The 20646-nt window shown below is 49.3% G+C and overlaps 1 protein-coding gene across 1 annotated transcript; it reads right to left on the reverse strand.

Moving 5' to 3' along the window:
• Window positions 1-10931: 10931 nt before the first annotated feature.
• Window positions 10932-19809, reverse strand: sfrp2l (secreted frizzled-related protein 2 like). Its single transcript, XM_085999771.1, has 4 exons — window positions 19600-19809; window positions 17835-18738; window positions 12725-12805; window positions 10932-11759 (listed from the first exon to the last, which is right to left on the reverse strand). The coding sequence occupies exons 2-4, from the start codon at window positions 18394-18396 to the stop codon at window positions 11464-11466; spliced, it is 939 nt and encodes a 312-aa protein (XP_085855897.1). The 5' UTR covers window positions 18397-18738; window positions 19600-19809; the 3' UTR covers window positions 10932-11463.
• Between the last annotated feature and the right edge of the window lie 837 nt (window positions 19810-20646).

Here is a 20646-nt window from a genome sequence, read left to right on the forward strand (position 1 = left end):
GTGCTGGCCATCCCTTCACCGTCAAATCATGTACCCGAGACAGTGTCGGGTCATTTCGGGTCTCCTTTTCTATACGAGCGTTAGTTACCGGTAGGTATTCAACTATCGTCGAATGAAATATTTCAACAGGATCCACTGCTGGTGCTTCCTCCGCAGTAGGCAGTGGCAGGCGTGATAGCCCATCAGCATTTCCATGCTGTTTCGTGCCCTTATATTCAATCTCATAGTGGTGCGCCCCTAGAAAGAGTGACCATCTTTGTAGTCGTTGCGCAGTCATCACCGGAACGCCCTTCTTCGGATTAAAAATGGAGACAAGAGGCTGGTGATCAGTCAGCAAGGTGAATTTCTGCCCGTGCAGATAGTGATTGAACTTTTTCACTCCCCACACTAGGCTGAGGGCCTCCCTGTCAATCTGGGCGTAGTTACGCTTGGCTGAGGTTAGTGATCGTGACGCAAAGGCTATTGGTCTCTCTGAGCCGTCCGAGAATTTGTGCGACAGCACCGCTCCAATGCCGTAGGGTGACGCATCACATGCCAACCGAATTGGTAATGCCGGGTTGTAATGGGCCAATACCTCTTTCGATGTGATTAGTGTTTTGCTCTTCTGGAAAGCTCGTCTACATTCGTCACTCCACTTCCATGGCACCCCAGTTTGCAGTAGGGTGTTCAGTGGGTGTAGTATTGTAGACAAATTTGGCAAGAACTTATGGTAGTAGTTTACCAGCCCGAGGAACAACCTCAGTTGTGACACATTTTCTGGTGCTGGAGCCTTGACTACTGCCTCAATCTTCTCTGGGGACTTATGTAACCCCTCTTTATCGATAACGTGGCCACAATACGAGATCTGTTTTCTAAAAAACTCGCATTTGGGGCGGTTAGCTCAGAGCCCATATTCCTGCAATCTAGTGAGCACCTGCTCCAGGTTGGCAAGGTGATCACTGTCATTTTCGCCCGTGACCAGGATGTCGTCCAAATAACACTGGGTCCCTGGGATCCCTTGCAGGACTTGTTCCATTGCCCTCTGCCAAATAGCCGGAGCTGATGCTACCCCGAATACCAGCCGGTTGTATTGGTAGAGACCTTTATGGGTGTTGATTGTGAGGTATTTTTTTGATGCTGCTTCTACCTCCATTTGCAGATACGCCTGGGCCAGATCAATCTTAGTGAAGCGTTTCCCTCCAGATAGCGAGGCGAAAATATCTTCAATCCGCGGAAGTGGATATTGTACGGTGTGAAGGACCGGGTTCACCATTACCTTAAAGTCCCCAAGATGCGAACCTTCCTTGGTTCCCCAGGCGTGCTGCTCAACGACTTTTTCATCACAGGGACGATGGGTGTAGCCCACTCGCTCCAGTCTACCTTGGACAGTACACCTGAACGTTCCAGACTCTCCAGCTCTGCTTCGACGGCTGGGCGGATCGCATAAGGTACCGGTCTGGCCTTAAAAAATTTTGGGCTTGCGTTTTCTTCAATTTTAATCGTCGCTGTTATGCCTTTTAGTGTTCCGAGCCCTTGGTGGAACACTTCTTTCGCGTCAGTTAGGATCTTTGACAGTCGCCCAGGTGTGACGTCGTCATCCTTTTTGTCAGCCACAGTCAGTGCCTGTATGGAATGCCAATCCAGTAATGGTGGTCCTCCATCTTGCAATACATACAGGTCTAGTTTTGGTGTTTGCTTACCGTTATATATAACGGTCACCCTTATTTTTCCTTTGGGGTAGACTTTTTGCCCCGTGTACGTCTTCAAAATAATTTTTGTGTCTCTCAAGGGTATGTGTGAGAATAGCCGCTCGTAGTCCCGTCGGTTTATGACTGTTAGGGCTGATCCTGTGTCCAATTCCATCTTTACCTGGACTCCTGCTAACTTGAGAGTGACCCAAATGGTTCGGCGATCCTCCGTTGTGATCACATTATGTAGTTTCAGACAACTCAGTTCCCTGCTTTCGTAGTCGTTATCACTCTTTTGTTCGTCTGAACTATTCTCTGTCATCTTATGTACCTTCTTGTACTTTCCTTTGGTAGGTTTCTTATTGCTGGTTTTCTTTCCCGACCTGCAGACTTGTGCTATGTGTTCTACTTTTCCACACTGTCTGCACACTTTGTCTTTGAACCAGCAATCATTCTGGTCGTGTGTTGTTCTGCTGCAGCGATAGCACTTCTCTGTTCCATATGACATTTCGTTTGTGCCATATTCTTGCGGTCTCTGTTGTATCTCTGCAGCGCCCTGTGCTGCTGCTTCATATGATAACGCAATGCTGAAAGCCTTTTCCAGCGTAAGGTCCTTTTCATATAAAAGCCGTTTCTGGGTTCCTTCACTTTGAAGCCCACACACAAACTTGTCCCTTAAGGTATCTGCCAGTCCAGCTCCAAACTGGCAGTGTTTCGATAGTTTGCGCATTTCTGTTAAATAATCAGCATTGCTTTCATCCTTATGCTGGTTCCGTTTGTGAAACTTGAATCTTTCTGCTATCAGCAGCGGTGTGGGGTTTAAATGTTCCTCTAGTATCGTTACTATGTCTTCAAAACTCTTTTCCATTGGCGTTACTAGATTTCGAAATAACCCATACGTCTTTGCACCCATTAAATTTAACAATACCGACGCTTTCTTGTCATCTGACACCTTACTTGCCTTGCAGTACACCTCTATTCATGCGACATATGTCGTCCAATCTTCGACTTCATTGTCAAATGCGGTGATACTGCCACTCTTCGGCATTTTGGGTGTGGTTTAAAATGGCATCTCCCGCGCTTTCCTTCCTCCCCTGCTGCTGCCAACACCGCTCTCGGCGGTCCTCGTGGCAATGGCGGCGCCTCGCGGGTTTCTGCGCGTCTCTCTCTCCGACGCTGCTTGGCCCCTGAACACCGGCTGCGCCCTGTGCGGTCTGCCCTCTCTCTCTCTCCCCCGTCGACGCTGCTCGGCCCTTTGCTGTGCCGCTCGGTGGGGCTCTAGCCCGCCGCTGTCCGGGAAGGGTCTGCGCACTACCTGTTGGCAGCCCGTTTCGCTGGACCACCTCGACTGGAAAGCCAAGCCTGGCTCTCGACAGCCTCCCCCGCAATTCTTGAGTCTCTGCTGGATGACTGGGCGGTTGCCCGTGGTCGACGCCCGAGTCTCTGGCCTTGACCTCCAATCCACTGATCTCCAGGAACGAATCCCCGGGAGGTGATGCAAAGTTGCAGGTAAGTTCGAACCTGCCTCGTCACCAATGTTACATCCGTGTATAATAAGACACAGACTGCGGAGAACGGTACAACAGGTGTTTACTCAACGTGGCTCACGCTGCAACTGATCTGTACAGATTACTACTCAGTGCTATATACAGGTGTGGTCACTGCCGGTACTGCAGTATACATGAGCTGTAAAAAAATAGTTCCCTCCTTAAAGGTATATACATTACACTGGTCTCCAGGAACGAATCCCTGGGAGGTGATGCAGAGTTGCAGGTAGGATCGGATTTTTCTCGTCGCCAATGTTGTGTCCGTCAGTAATAAGACACAAGACTGCAGGAGAACGGTACAACAGGTGTTTACTCAACGTGGCTCACTCTGGAACTGAACTGTACAGATTACTGCTCAGTGCTATATACAGGTGTGGTCACTGCCGGTACTGCAGTATACATGAGCAGTAAAAAGTAGTTCCCCCCTTAAAGGTATATACATTACAGGCAGCACTCTCGCCTCTGAGTCAGAAGGTTGTGGGTTCAAAGTCCCACTCCAGAGGCTTGAGCACAAAAATCTAGGCTACGCTCCCAGTGCAGTACTGAGGGAGTGCCGCACTGTCGGAGGGGCAGTACTGAGGGAGTGTCGGAGGGGCAGTACTGAGGGAGCGCTGCACTGTCAGAGGGGCAGTACTGAGGGAGCGTCGCACTGTCGGAGGGGCAATACTGAGGGAGTGCTGCACTGTCGGAGGGGCAGTACTGAGGGAGCACTGCCCTGTCGAAGGGGCAGTACTGAGGGAGCGCCGCACTGTCGGAGGGGCAGTACTGAGGGAGTGCTGCACTGTCAGAGGGGCAGTACTGAGGGAGCGCCGCACTGTCGGAGGGGCAGTACGGAGGGAGCGCCGTACTGAGGGAGCACCACACTGTCGGAGGGGCAGTACTGAGGGAGCGCCGCACTGTCGGAGGGGCAGTACGGAGGGAGCGCCGTACTGAGGGAGCGCCGCACTGTCGGGGAGGCAGTACTGAGGGAGCGCTGCACTGTCGGAGGGGCAGTACTGAGGGAGCGCTGCACTGTCGGAGGGGCAGTACTGAGGGAGCGCCGCATTGTCGGAGTGGCAGTACTGAGGGAGCGGCGCAATGTCCGAGGGGCAGTACTGAGGGAGATCCGCACTGTCGGAGGGACAGTATTGAGGGAGCGCCGCACTGTCGGAGGGGCAGTACTGAGGGAGCACCATACCGTCGGAGAGGCAGTATTGAGGGAGCGCCGCACTGTCGGAGGGGCAGTACTGAGGGAGCACCATACCGTCGGAGAGGCAGTACTGAGGGAGCGCTGCACTGTCAGAGGTGCTGTCTTTCAGCTGAGACGTTAAACCGAGGCCCATCTGCTCTCTCTCAGGAGATTGGAAAAGATCCCACAGCAGGTATTTCGAAGAAGAGCAGGGGAATTCTCCCTAGTGTCCTGGCCGATATTTATCCCTCAATCAACATGACTAAAAAGCAGATTACCTGGTCATTATGACATTGCTGTTTGAGGGACCTTGCTGTACGCAAATTGGCTGCTGCGTTCCCTATATTACAACAGTGACTACACTTCAAAAAGTAGTTGGGGCCTTGGTTTCACATCTCATGTGAAAGACAGCACCTCCAACAGTGCAGCACTCCCTCAGCACTGCAACGGGAGTGTTGGCCTGGATTTTCTGCTCAAGTCTCTGGAGTGGGACGCGAACCCACAACCTTCTGGCTCAGAGGCAAGATTGCTGCCCACTGAGCCATGGCTGACCGGAATCCATTCCCTCCCTCCCTCCCTTATTAATGGTAAGTATAAAATTCTTAGGGCTTGACAGGGTAGATGCTGAGAGGTTGTTCCCCCTGGCTGGAGAGTCTAGAACCAGGGGGCACAGTCTCAGGATAAGGGGTCGGCCATTTAGGACTGAGATGAGGGGGAATTTCTTCACTCAGAGGGTTGTGAATCTTTGGAATTCTCTGCCCCAGAGGGCTGTGGAGGCTCAGTCGTTGAGAATATTCAAGGCTGAGATTGATAGATTTTTGGACTCTAGAGGAATCAAAAGATGTGGGGATCGGGCGGGAAAGTGGAGTTGAGGTCGAAGATCAGCCATGACCTTATTGAATGGCGGCGCAGGCTCGAGGGGACGTACGGCCGACTCCTGCTCCTAATTCTTACATTCTCCCGCCCCCCACCGCCCCCCCCCCCCGATTTCCCCCACTCCTTCCCAAAGCTGGCATTCGGTAAATCGACACAGTCCACAAATGGAAGCTGACACGGTCTGTGTCTGTATGGCTCTCTACCACACGTACCCACCGCGCTGCGCCATCTGGGATTTTAAACTTTGCTTCTGTGGGTGAATTGTCTGAACTGGGAGTTGGGTTCGAGCCAGACAAAGTATGTTGAACTAATAAAAACAGGAGACTATAATCCTCGAGGTACTTGCGGTTATTTAATAAAAATGTAATTAAGCTGACGAGGCTCTACTGAAACACACGGGGGGAACAAAATGTTCAACGATAATTAGCTCCATAATTAATCTTAAGGTGATTAAATTTAACAGCTTCAGCCTCTGACTCAGCGTTGGAACCCGATTCCGCCTCAAGGGTCATATTAGATGCACTGAATAAAGAGAGGGAAAAGCAGAAACACACAGGTCGCCTGTTTAAAGGGGTATGTTGAACTTGCTGCTCGGAGAAAGTCGGAGGCCAGGAGACAGAACATTCAAGGCCAGCGACACTAACTAGTTTGGCCGCATACTGAGCCGGGGAACTGGCGAACGTGTGTTCTGTTTTTTAAATCGAGGCCCGTAGCTCTCAAAACCATCAAGGTCGAAAAGAGTAGGAGAGAAGATAAAGGAAATCAAGTAGGTGACGCCAAGCTTGGGTTTTTTCGTGACGCCAAGCTTGGTTTTTGCTGGTCCGAGGAGAAGATGGTTCAGTGTTTTGGGGGTTTAAAAATGAGTGAGAGTCGGTGCAATGAGACGTGCAAGTCATGTCTGACTAACTTCATTGAGTTCTTTGATGAAGTAATGGAGAGGGTGGATGAGGGTACTGCGGTTGATGTTGCGTATATGGACTTTCAAAAGGAGTTTGATTAAATGTGGCGAGTGTCTCATCTCCTGACTCCCCAAAGCCGTTCCACCATCTACAAGGCACGAGTAAGGAGTGTGATGGAATACTCTCCACTTGCCTGGATGAGTGCAGCTCCAACAACACTCAAGAAGCTCGACATCATCCAGGACAAAGCAGCCTGCTTGATTGGCACCCCATCCACCACCTTAAACATTCACTCCCTCCACCACCGGTGCACCGTGGCTGCAGTGTGGACCATCTACAAGATGCACTGCAGCAACTCGCCAAGGCTTCTTTGGCAGCACCTCCCAAACCCGCGACCTCTTCCACCTAGAAGGACAAGGGCAGCAGACGCATGGGGACACCACCACCTCCAAGTTCCCCTCCAAGCCACACACCATCCTGACTTGGAAATATATCGGCCGATCCTTCATCGTCGCTGGGTCAAAATCCTGGAACTCCCTCCCTAACAGCACTGTGGGAGCACCTTCACCACACGGACTGCAGTGGTTTAAGAAGGCGGCTCACCACCACCTTCTCAAGGGCAATTAGGGATGGGCAATAAATGTTGGTCTTTCCAGTGTCGCCCACATCCCATGAATGAATAAAACAAAATCTTGCATACTAGACTTAGTAGAAAAATTAAAGCCCATGGGATTAATGGGACAGTGGCAGTGTGGAGACAAAATTTGCTATGGGACAGGAAGCGGAGAGTAGTGGTGAACGGTTGTTTTTGAGACTGGAGGAAAGTATACAGTGATGTTCTCCAGAGGTCGGTATTAGAACCACTGCTCTTTTTGATATATATTAATGACCTGGAGTTGGGTGTACAGGGCATAATTTCAAAGTTTGAAGATGACACAGTACTCGGGAATGTAGTAAACAGTGAGGAGGATAGTAACAGACTTCAGGAGGACATCGACAGAGTGGTGGGATGGGCAGACACGTGGCAGATGCAATTTAATGCAGAGAAGTGATTCATTTTGGTAGGAAGAATGAGAAGAGGCAATATACATTAAATGGTACAATTTTAATGGGGGTGCGGGAACAGAGAGACCTGGGGTGTTTGTACCCAAGTTTTTGACGGGAGGGCTGGTTGAGAAGGCTGTTTTAAAAAGCATACAGGATCCTTGGTTTCATAAATAGAGTACATAAACCAGGAAGTTCTGCTAAACCTCTATAAATTATAGGTTAGGCCTCAGCTGGAGTATTGTGGCCAATTCTGGGCACCGCACTTTAGGAAGGATGTGCAGAGGAGATTTACTAGAATGGTGCCAGGGATGAGGGATTAGAGTTACCTGGAGAAGCTGGGATTGTTCTCCTTTAGAACAGTGAAGGTTAAGGGGAGATTTAATAGAGGTGTTCAAAATCATAAAGGGTTTTGATAGAGTAAATAAAGAGAAACTGTTTCCAGTGGCAGGAGGGTCGATAACCAGAGGACACAGATTTAAAATAACTGGCAAAACATCCAGGGGGGAGATGGGAATTTTTTTCACGCAGCGAGTTGTTGTGATCTGGAACGTACCGCCTGAAAGGGCGGTGGAAGTAGACTCAGCAATAACTTTCAAAAGGGAATTGGATAAATACTATATATATAAATTTTCAGGGCTGTGGGGAAAGAGCAGGGGGGAGTGGGACTAATTGGAGAGCTCCTTCAAAGAGCCGGCACAGGCACGATGGGCCGAATGGCCTCCTGTGCTGTAAATTCTGTGATTCTTGATATAATGTGTGTTCTACAATGTGTATTTAAGGTATGTTTGTCCGACTGTTGCACACAACATGCAGCACGGTCATTGCTTTAAGAAAGTTTATTTATAGGCAGAATTCAGTTAACTCCTTGTTAGACAGATAATGTTACAATTTGCTGATTAATGGCAGAGTATCAGATCACAAGAGGAAATATGCAGCAATCTTTATCTTCCAATGTTAGAATTTACTTTAGCTCAAAGACATTCTGCTGGCTAAAGACCTTTCAGACAGAGTCCCTGTCGCCTCCGGCCATATTTGCCTCGATTGGACTCTCCGCGCACTGCATCGCCTCGATTCAGACAAGCAGAAACAGGAGCTGCCGGATCTCAGACCGGGAATACAACTGGTCTCAACCCCTCTCGGCTCAGTGAGGAGAAAGAAACAGCCGGAGTTCGCCCTCCTGGTCTCTCAGCAGGGAGCTCTGATGGAGAGTGTGTGCGGGTATGTGTGTTAGTGTGTGTGTGTCCGTGTGAGAGTGTGTCCGTGTGAGTTTGTCCGTGTGAGTGTGTGTCCGTGCGAGTGTGTGTGTCCGTGCGAGTGTGTGTGTCCGTGCGAGTGTGTCCGTGCGAGTGTGTTAGTGTGTCCGTGTGTTAGTGTGTCCGTCCGTGTGAGTGTGTCCGTGTGAGTGTGTCTGTTAGTGTGTGTCCGTGTTAGTGTGTGTCTGTATTAGTGTGTCTGTCTGTTGGTGTGTGTTTGTGTGTGAGTGTGTGTCTGTTGGTGTGCCTGTGTTGGTGTGCCTGTGTTGGTGTGTCTGTGTTGGTGTGTCTGTTGGCGTGTCTGTGTTGGTGTGTCTGTTGGTGTGCCCGTGTTAGTGTGTCTGTGGGTGTGTCTGTTGTGTGTTAGTCTGTGTGTGTGTTAGTGTGTCTGTGTTAGTGTCCGTGTGTGTGTGTGAGAGTGGCTCACGGTGAGGGGGCGGGGTGCTGCTCCTTGGAGTCTGCCTCCACACTCACACACTTGGCTGACACTCACCTGGTTTAAGTTCCAAGGTGGGACAGTGGCTGATGGACCTGGGGGGCGGCTGCACCCCAGCGAGAGTCGTTGCCTTCGGGGCAGGAGGGGAGAAATGTGGATGATGCCGCCCTCCCGTTAAGGAGCGGGTTGTAACAATGCACAACGACACATAGTAACACAGAATAAAACACGCAAAGCCTTGCAATGGTAAAATATATCAGATATAGACCGTGAGAGGAAGGGGAGAGATCAGGACCTCCCTTGGTGTGGAACACACGAGTCCTGCTCCTTTCGACAGAGGTTCCTGCATTTTAAATAAACAATCTCCTCAGCCCACCCAAGGGTTCAGTGACGGAGAAGCTGGGACAGGAAATCCAGCAAGATCCCAGGCTCAATTCCCCGGTCTGGACTGAGTTAGAGCACTGGGCTGAAGAGGGAGAAACCAGCCACGGTTTCAATGGAATAGAGAATCGGGTGAGGTGTAGAACAGGCTGCCTGTTCACCATCACTCTGTAATTAATGTTAAAATGACCCCAGTGTGTGTTTCAGGACGGGATCTGGGTTGGTTATGATGCACTCTATTGCCAAATAGCCCATAGACACTCTGTCCAGATTCGTATAAAACTTGGAGAAGTTGTACTGGGTGCCAACCGGCAATAGAGTTCTCGCATTCCTGGTGCCACTCACCATCGTTCCCTCGCTCTGTCACTTTGTGACACTCTCTTCATTCTACCTTCCCAATCTATCCGGGAGGATTCTGGAATACCGATCCCAGCTCCGTCTGTGAAGCAGCACAGACATGGAGATTGGTTTCACCGGGCCCAGGATCCTTCGTACTGGATTCTTCCAGATTTCCATCCAGGCACGATCACCATGAGAAGTGACTCTCGCCTCTGAGTCACAAGGTTGTGGGTTCCAGTCCCCACTCCAGAGACTTGAGCACAAAAATCTAGGCTGACACTCCCACTGCAGTACTGAGGGAGTGCTGCACTGTCGGAGGGGCAGTACTGAGGGAGCGCAGCACTGTCGGAGGAGCAGTACTGAGGGAGCGCTGCACTGTCGGAGTGGGCAGTACTGAGGGAGCCCTGCACTGTCGGAGGGGCAGTACTGAGGGAGCGCCGCACTGTCGGAGGGGCAGTACTGAGGGAGCGCCGTACTGTCGGAGGGGCAGTACTGAGGGAGTGCCGCACTGTCGGAGGGGCAGTACTGAGGGAGCCCTGCACTGTCGGAGGGGCAGTACTGAGGGAGCGCCGCACTGTCGGAGGCGCAGTACTGAGGGAGCGCTGCACTGTCGGAGGCGCAGTACTGAGGGAGCGCCGCACTGTCGAGGGTGCTGTCTTTCGAATGAGCCGTCAAACCAACTCAATTTGCCCTCTCAGGTGGATGTAAAAGATCCCAGGGCACTATTTCGAAGAAGAGCAGGGGAGGTCTCCCCAGTGTCCTGGGGCCAATATTCATCCCTCAATCAACATCACTAAAAAAACATTATCTGGTCAGAGTTTGGCATCTCATCCAAATGACACTTGCATTTCTGACACTGCGGCACGAAGGAAGACTTGCATTTCTATAGCGCCTTTCACATCCTCAGGACATCCGAAAGCGCTTTACAGCCAATTAAGTACTTTTTTGAAGTGTAGTCACTGTTGTAATGTAGGACGTGGCAGCCAATTTGTGCACAGCAAGCTCCCACAAACAGCAATGTGATAATGACCAGATCATCTGTTTTAGTGATGTTGGTTGAGGGATAACTATAGGCCCCAGGACACCAGGGAGAACTCCCCTGCTCTTCTTCGAAATAGCGCCATGGGATCTTTTATGTCCATCTGAGGGCAGATGGGGCCTCGGTTTAACGTCTCATCCAAAAGACAGTACTCATGACAGTGCAACACGCCCTCAGTACTGCCCCTCTGACAGTGCGGCGCTCCCTCAGTACTGCCCCTCCGACAGTGCGGCGCTCCCTCAGTACTGCCCTTCAGGCAGTGCAGCGCTCCCTCAGTACTGCCCTCCGACAGTGCAGTGCTCCCTCAGTACTGCCCTCCGACAGTACAGCGCTCCCTCAGTACTGCCCTCCGACAGTGCAGTGCTCCCTCAGTACTGCCCTCCGACAGTGCAGCTCTCCCTCAGTACTGCCCCTCTGACAGTGCAGCTCTCCCTCAGTACTGCCCCTCTGACAGTGCAGCTCTCCCTCAGTACTGCCCCTCTGACAGTGCAGCTCTCCCTCAGTACTGCCCCTCTGACAGTGCAGCTCTCCCTCAGTACTGCCCCTCTGACAGCGCAGCGCTCCCTCAGTGTCAGACTGGATTATATGCTCCAGTCTCTGGAGTGGAGCAGCCTCAGGCGAGTGAACAGATTGTTGCTGGTGTCCTGCACTGTGGACCTTCAGCATACACCTCAGATTTTTCTTCAATTAAAGAGAGAGAAAGCAGAGATTGGGATTTGGGAAGAGGATGGAGCGTTTCACACCAAGGAGAAGTCAGCACGACAGATACACGCGGAGGGCTCGTTTATCGATCAGCCCCCGAAGCTGCCACTCAGCAGCGAGCTTTCCTGAAGCTTCTGGTTATCCTCCGGAGGTCCTTCTTGCCACCTCGCCAGCGTCTCACAGAGGTGACAAGCAGCCTCCCTTCGCCCCGCTGATGGCCCATCACCAGGTAGGAAGAGGTCAGGTCCCTCAGCTCGTCGCAGGTGCAGCTCGAGCCTCCAGCCAGCCACAGCTCCCCGCTCTCCGTCCAGCGCACTGACCCGTATAGCGCCCTGCTCCGGGCATCTGGAATGATCTTGGCATCACCGTTCGGGTACGAGAGCTCCTTCACTTTCATCTTCAGCACTGTGAGGTGCCAGAGACACCCGGGAAAACAAAGAAAAGCACAAAGAGAGATTAATCAAAGAGCTCACATTTATACGCCACCTTTCGACATCCCAAAGCGCTTTTGAAGTGTAGTCACTGTTGTAATGTTGGAAACGCGGCAGCCAATTTGCGCACAGCAAGCTCCCACAAGCAGCAATGTGATAATGACCAGATCATCTAGTTTTTTTTTTAGTGATGTTGATTGAGGAATAAATATTGACCAGGACACAGGGGAGAACGCTCCAACTCTTCTTCGAAATAGTGCCATGAGATCTTTTACGCCCACCTGAGAGGGCGGACAGGGCCTCAGTTTACTGTCTCATCACCCTCCAACAGTGCAGCGCTCCCTCAGTACTGCATGGAGTGTCAGCCTAGATTTTATGCTCAAGTCTCTGGGATTGGAACCCACATCCTTCTGATTGAGGCAAGTGTGCTACCAACTAATGGTCTATGTTGGCAGGACAGATGTGGATGAGAAAGGCCATTTGACACACCTCATTCCCATGTTCAGATCTCTCCATGGCCTCATCCCTCCCTATCTCTGTAACCTCCTCCAGATCTACAAACCCCCGAGATCTCTGCGCTCCTCCAATTCTGGCCTCTGGAGCATCCCTGATTTTAATCGCTCCACCATTGGCGGCCGCGCCTTCAGCTGTCTGGGCCCTGAGCTCTGGAATTCCCTCCCTAAACCTCTCCGCCTCTCTCTCCTCCTTTAAGACGCTCCTTAAAACCTACAAGCTTTTGGTCACCTGTCCTAATATCACATGTGGCTCGGTGTCAAATTTTTGTCTGATGTCGCTGCTGTGAAGCACCTTGGGACGTTTCACTATGTTAAAGGGGCTATATAAATGCAAGTTGTAGTTGAAATGGCCTCATCCAACCCACTGTGCCACCCAATCCCTCCCTGAGGGGAAAAAAACCCGCAGCCGTTTTCTGAACCTTACCAAAATCGTTTTTGCAGTAATGTGCGAGAATGTCACTCTCGACTTCGCCCTCGGATTTGCAGGCATCACAGACTTTTGATTCTGAAATATAAAAGGACAAATAATCCCGGTTTAAAGATTGATGTCACAGGCGGCAGCACTCACCCCCGTCGAGGGGACCGTCATACAAGTGGCCTTGGCCTCATCAGCCAAATCTTCAGAACCAATAGTCTTCAGATGTGGTTCAAATAATGAAATAATATCTCTTTAATGCAGGTAGCAGGTGTGGTACAATGGAGTGTCTTGCTAGACCACTTCAGAGGACAGTCAAGAGACAACCATGTTGGTGTAGGACTGGAATGACAATTGCAGCAACTCGCCAAGGCTTCTTCGGCAGCACCTCCCAAACCCGCGACCTCTTCCACCTAGAAGGACAAGGGCAGCAGGCGCATGGGAACACCACCACCTCCAAGTTCCCCTCCAAGTCACACACCATCCCGACTTGGAAATATATCGGCAGTTGCTTCATCATCACTGGGTCAAAATCCTGGAACTCCCTCCCTGACAGCACTGTGGGAGCACCTTCACCACACAGACTGCAGCAGTTCAAGAAGGCGGCTCACCACCACCTTCTCGTAGAAAAATAGGAGCAGGAGTCGGCCATTCAGCCCTTCGAGCCTGTTCTGCCATTCAATATGATCATGGCTGATCCTCTATCTCAATACCATATTCCCGCTCTCTCCCCATACCCCTTGATGCCTTTTGTGTCCAGAAATCTATCTATCTCCTTCTTAAATAGATTCAGTGACTTGGCCTCCACAGCCTTCTGTGGTAGTGAACTCCACCACCCTCTGAGTGAAGAAATTTCTCCTCATCTCAGTCCTAAATGTCCTACCCCGTATCCTGAGACTGTGACCCCTCGTTCTAGACGCCCCAGCCAGGGGAAACATCCTCCCTGCATCCAGTCTGTCTAGCCCTGTCAGAATTTTATACGTTTCAATGAGATCCCCTCTCATTCTTCGAAACTCGAATGAATACAGGCCTAGTCGACCCAATCTCTCCTCATACGACAGTCCTGCCATCCCAGGAATCAGTCTGGTGAACCTTCGCTGCACTCCCTCTATGGCAAGTATATCCTTTCTTAGGTAAGGAGACCAAAACTGCACCCAGTACTCCAGGTGTGGTCTCACCAAGGCCCTGTATAACTGCACACAGTACTCCAGGCATGGTCTCACCAAGGCCCTGTATAACTGCACACAGTACTCCAGTTCTCAAGGGCAATTAGGAATGGGCAATAAATGCTGGCCTTGCCAACAACGCCCACATCCCATGAATGAATTTTTAAAAAATGTATCGGCCAGACCGGGTAAGGACGGCAGGTTTCCTTCCCTGTAGGACATCAGTGAACCAGCTGGGTTTCCACAACAATCCAACAGCTTCATGGTCACTTTTACTGAGACCAGATTTTTATTTCCAGACTTAAAAAAAAACTAAATCAATATCCTCAAACTATAACAGTGGAAATCGAATTCACATTCTCTGGATTATTAGTCCAGTAACATGACCACTACACTACCGTGCCCAATTAGATGGACAGAAGCTCTATTGAGAGGGTTATCTCAATTCAGAAACTTGTAAAGAAGGGGTGCCTTTGACAACCTGAGGACGTCCCAAATCGCTTTACAGCCAATTAAGTACTTTTTTGAAGCATAGTCGCTGTTGTAATGTTGGGAAACACAGCAGCCAATTTGTGCACAGCAAGCTCCCACAAACAGCAACAATGTGATAATGACCAGAGTCTTTCATTTCTCACAGCACCCAACCCGTTTCTTTTCTGAGTGACAGTGCCATGTTTCCCTACCTGGATCTGCTGACTGAAGAGTGGACTGAGACTGAAAAACCCATTTCGTGTGAGACCCCCACAGCCGGAAGAGCCTGGTGTGGATTTGAGCTCAAGCCAATGTTAAACCCACATCATCACCCAGTCCCTGAACACCCTTGCAGCAGTTCCACGGGTTTACACTGCAGTTTTCAAAAAGGAATTGGATATATATTTGAAAAGGAAAAATTTGCAGGGCTATTGGGAAACGGATACGATATAATTGTGATTACGGAGATGTGGCTGCAGGGTGACCAAGGCTGGGAGCTGAATATCCAAGGATATTTGATATTTAGGAAGGACAGACAAAAAGGAAAAAGGAGGTGGGGTGGCCTTGTTAGTAAAGGATGAAATCAGAGCAATAGTGAGAAAGGATATTGGCTCAGAAAATCAAGATGTAGAATCAGTCTGGGTGGAGCTAAGAAGCACCAAGGGGCAGAAAACATTGGTAGGAGTTGTCTATAGGCCTCCAAACAGTAGCGGTAATGTAGAGGATGGCATCAAACAGGAAATTAGAGATGCATGTAACAAGAGTACTACAGTAATCATGGGTGACTTTAATCTACATATAGACTGGCCAAACCAAATTAGCAATAATACTGTGGAGGATGAATTCCTGGAGTGTGTACGAGATGGTTTTTTAGACCAGTACGTTGAGGAGCCAACTAGGGAACAGGCTATCCTAGATTGGGTATTGTGCAATGAGAAGGGGTTAATTAATAATCTTCTTGTGCGGTGTCCTTTAGGGAAGAGTGACCATAACATGATAGAATTCTTCATTAAAATGGAAAGTGAAGAAGTCCAATCCGAAACTAGTGTCCTAAATTTAAACAAAGGAAACTACGATGATATGAGGAGTGAGTTGGCTGTGATAGATTGGGGAGCTTCATTAAAAGGCATGACGGTGGATAGGCAATGGCTAACATTTAAGGAACGAATGCACGAATTGCAACAGTTATACATTCCTTTCTGGCGCAAAAACACAAAAGGAAAAGCGGCCCAACCATGGCTAACAAAAGAAATTAAGGATAGTATTAGATCCAAAGAGGAGTCATATAAAGTTGCCAGAAAAAGTAGCAAACCTGAGGATTGGGAGCAGTTTAGAGTTCAGCAAAAAAGGACCAAGAGATTGATTAAGAGGGGGAAAATAGAGTATGAGAGTAAACTTGCAAGGAACATAAAAGCGGATTGTAAAAGCTTCTACAAGTATGTAAAAAGAAAAAGATTAGTGAAGACAAATGTAGGTCCCTTACAGTCAGAGATGGGAGAATTTATAATGGGGAACAAGGAAATGGCAGAGCAATTAAACAAATACTTTGGTTCTGTCTTCACGGAAGAGGACACAAATAACTTCCCAGAAATGCTAGGGAACCAAGGGTCTAGTGAGAAGGAGGAATTAAAGGAAATTAGTATTAGTAAAAAAATAGTGCTGGAGAAATTAATGGGACTGAAAGCTGATAAATCCCCAGGGCCTGATAATCTGCATCCCAGAGTACTAAAAGTGGTAGCCATGGAAATAGTGGATGCATTGGTTGTCATCTTCCAAAACTCTATAGATTATGGAACAGTTCCTGCAGATTGGAGGGTGGCAAATGTAACCCCACTATTTAAAAAAGGAGGGAGAGAGAAAACGGAACTACAGACCGGTTAGCCTAACATCAGTAGTAGGGAAAATGCTAGAGTCTATTATAAAGGATGTGATAACAGGACACTTAGAAAATATCAACGGGATTAGACAAAGTCAACATGGATTTATGAATGGGAAATCGTGTTTGACAAACCTACTGGAGTTTTTTGAGGATGTAACTGGTAGAATAGATAAGGGAGAACCAGTGGATGTGGTGTATTTGGATTTTCAGAAGGCCTTTGATAAAGTCCCACATAAGAGGTGAGTGTGCAAAATTAAAGCACATGGGATTGGAGGTAATATACTGGCATGGATTGAAAATTGGTTAACAGACAGGAAACAGAGAGTAGGAATAAATGGGTCTTTTCCAGGGTGGCAGGCGGTGACTAGTGGGGTACTGCAGGGATCAGTGCTTGGGCCCCAGCTATTCACAATATATATCAATGATTTGGATGAGGGAACCAAATGTAATATTTCCAAGTTTACTGATGACACAAAACTAGGTGGGATTGTGAGTTGTGAGGAGGATGCAAAGAGGCTTCAAGGCGATTTAGACAAGTTGAGTGAGTGGGCAAATACATGGCAGATGCAGTATAACGTGGATAAATGTGAAGTTATCCACTTCGGTAGGAAAAACAGAAAGGCAGAGTATTATTTAAATGGTGATAGATTGGGAAATGTTGATGTACAGAGGGACCTGGGTGTCCTTGTACACCAGTCACTGAAAGCAAACATGCAGGTGCAGCAAGCAGTTAGGAAGGCAAATGGTATGTTGGCCTTCATTGCAAGAGGATTTGAGTACAGGAGCAAGGATGTCTTACTACAGTTGTACAGGGCCTTGGTGAGACCACACCTGGAGTACTGTGTGCAGTTTTGGTCTCCTTACCTAAGAAAGGATATACTTGCCATAGAGGGAGTGCAGCGAAGGTTCACCAGACTGATTCCTGGGATGGCAGGACTGTCTTATGAGGAGAGATTGGGTCGACTAGGCCTGTATTCACTAGAGTTTAGAAGAGTGAGAGGGGATCTCATTGAAACGTGTAAAATTCTGACAGGGCTAGACAGACTGGATGCAGGGAGGATGTTTCCTCTGGCTGGGGGTTCTAGAACGAGGGGTCACAGTCTCAGGATACGGGTTAGGACATTTAGGACTGAGATGAGGAGAAATTTCTTCACTCAGAGGGTGGTGAACTTGTGGAATTCTCTACCACAGAAGGCTGTGGAGGCCAAGTCACTGAATATATTTAAGAAGGAGACAGATAGATTTCAAGATGCAAAAGGCATCAAGGGGTACGGGGAGAGAGCGGGAATATGGTATTGAGTTAGAGGATCAGACATGATCATATTGAATGGCGGAGCAGGCTCGAAGGGCCGAATGGCCTCCTTCTGTGCTGTATCATCCTGTGAGGAATGGAATTTCTGCAGATGTTAGAAACCTGCCCACCAAACAAAAAGTTTAAGATGAAAGCAAAATACTGGGGACGCTGGAAATCTGAAATAAAAACAGAAAAATGCTGGAAATACTCAGCAGGTCAGGCAGCGTCTGTGGAGCGAGAGACAGAGTTTAACGTTTCAGGTCAACGACCCTTCGTGAGAACTAAAGAAAGAAACGGGAGTCTGCCTACCTTCCAGCCGGACTCTCTCCTCCTCCGAGGTGGCAGAAGGGATGCAAAGGTCATTGTCCACCGGGAAGCGATTGCAATCCAACATGTCTGGCCAAGGGAAGCCAAAGGCGGACATCACAGGGGTGCAGCTGTCCCTGACCTCCTGGCACAGGGAGCGGCAAGGCTGGATGGACTCCTGGAGTTCGCTGAGGCAGACGGGGGCGAAGAGGGAGCAGAGGAACTTCCTGGTGTCCGCGTGGCACTGCTTGTTGAGCAGAGGGACCCAGGAGCTGGCTTGCTGCAGGATCTCCTTCATGGTCTCATGCCCCAGGAGGTTGGGCAGCCTCATCTCGCTGTACCCAACCCCGTGGCACAGCGCCATGGTGTGGGGGATGGGCTTGCAGTCCGTTCGTCCGAAGGCAGAGAATCCGAGGGCAAAGCCCGCTGCTTCAGCCTTGCCGGAGCGGAGAGTTAGAACCAAGCAAATGGGCAGCAGGAGATACGCCAAGGTCCTCACACTGGGCGGCGGCGCTCCTTTCTTCATCCAATCTCCGGGAGCTGAGATGGGCCAATAGACGGGCATGGTTTGACTTCCTTATTGGCAAATCAGATAAACTATCCTTGGATTGAATGTGCAAAGGTTGTTGTCGTTGGGACTGCAGAAGGTTCGCTGACCCAACAAAGTCTTCTTCAGCTTGAAGGCAACTGATTGTCTTGGGAAATCAGGTCAAAGTCTTCAACTTTGGAAGATTCTCCCACCTACAAATCAAAGGAAGGCAGTCCTTTGGACAATGTCAGGAGGGGTTCTGGGCACCACAGTGATACCTTGGTCTTGCACACCAGTGCCCAAAGACAATTATCCTTCGATTGTCCTCACTCTTCAGCTGCCCATTCACTTTCAGGAGACCTCTCTACACACTGGATCCTGTGAATGAAAAGAAAGAAAGTATTTTACTGCCCACGCTCTGCCCCATTGATCAGCAAAACCTTCAGCCAGCAAACTCCTCCATTTCAGTCTCATTCTGCAAGTAAATTTGTGCCAATAAGACTAAGGATATCAGCTCTAGGGAAAGAGCATTGCTTGTTGCACTGAGCATAGAAAGAGTTAAGATATAGAGTAAAGCTCCCTCTACACTGTCCCATCAGACACTCCCAGGGCAGGTACGGCACGGGTTAGATACAGAGTAAAGCTCCCTCTACACTGCCCCATCAAACACTCCCAGGGCAGGTACAGCACGGGTTAGATACAGAGTAAAGTTCCCTCTACACTGTCCCATCAAACACTCCCAGGGCAGGTACAGCACAGGTTAGATACAGAGTAAAGCTCCCTCTACACTGTCCCATCAAACACTACCAGGGCAGGTACAGCACGGGTTAGATACAGAGTAAAGCTCCCACTACAGTGTACCCAGCTAGTTTCTGCTGTCAAACTTTTTCCTGCTGATATCAAGCTTTCAAAGTTTCACTCTTTTCCATGAAAGAGAAAGGGCACAGAGGAAGACAGGGAGAGAGCTAGACAGAGAGAGGCAAGGAGGAACGGCAGACAGAAGGAGGGACGGAGAGTGGGAGAGAGGGGAAGAGACGGATAGAGAGAGATAGCGAGTGGGAGACAGAGAGAGAGGGAGAGAAGGAGAGACAAAGAGAGAGACAGAGAGAAGAGGGAGAGAGACAAAGCAACAGACAGACAGAGAGAGAAAGACAGAGAAACGGAGAGAGAGACAGGGAGACAGAACGAGTGAGAGACAGAGAGCTACAATGACCAGTTCACCAGGTCTAGTTCTTGTACCTGTCTCAATCTTCAGATTCCCGCTGACCATCTGACTGAGTCTCTTCCCCTCTCTCCTCTCCAGCTTTTCCAAGGTTTCCAGATCTCTCCTAGTTTCCACTCTTGCTGCTGCCAGCCCAGGATTGGCCTTTTGGCAGCTGTTCTCTCGACAGTGTGATGGAGCCCAGACGTGTTGTGAGAGAGGGAGTCGTTTACTGTGGAAGTTAAAATTACCACGTAATAAATCTCCCATCGGCTCCTGACACCCCCCCACCCCCAGCACCGCCATACAGCCATTGTCTTGCTTTGCTTGAGGTCCCTTAAATAGTTTGTGTTTTGCTGGGGTGGGGGGCGGGGTAGGCCAGAGTTTTGCATGTTTGGTGTGAAGGAATGATTTTAATTCAGCAAAGGTGATGTGTAAGAACACAGAGAGAGGGAGAGACAGAGAGAGAGAGGGAGAGAGACAGAGAGAGAGAAGGAGAGAGAGGGAGAGAGACAGAGAGAGGGAGCGGCACACTATGTTACAGCTTGCCATAAACAGAGGGACAACCACTAAATATAAGAAAAGAGTATATACAAATTATATGAATGTATATTTATACACTCAGGGATATATCTGTTTATACACTGTATGGATAGATCTGTATTTTTGTGTTCAACCATGAATGTTTTTCGATGCTTTGGCAACATAAGATGTACCTTGTCATGCCAATAAAGCGATTTGAATTGAATTGAATTGAGTCAGAGAGAGAGAGAGAAGGAGAGAGAGGGAGAGTCAGAGAGAGAAGGAGAGAGACAGAGAGAGTGAGGGACAAAGAGAGACAGTGAGAGTCAGAGAGAGACAGAGTAACAGTAGGCAGAGAGACAGGGATAGTGAGGGTCAGACAGAGAGAGAGAGGGAGAGATAGAGGGATAGACAGAGAGAAGGAGAGAGACAAAGAGGGGGAGACAGAGAGAGGAGAGACAGAGAGAGGGGGAGACAGAGAGAGGAGAGAGACAGAGAGACAAAGAGAGAGGGAGAGACAGAGAGAGGAGAGAGACAGAGAGAGAGACAAAGAGAGAGGGAGA

This window comes from Somniosus microcephalus, chromosome 10, assembly GCF_052327205.1.
Source record: "Somniosus microcephalus isolate GS21.2 chromosome 10, FLI_Smic_1.0, whole genome shotgun sequence".
NCBI classification, from domain to species: domain Eukaryota; kingdom Metazoa; phylum Chordata; class Chondrichthyes; order Squaliformes; family Somniosidae; genus Somniosus; species Somniosus microcephalus.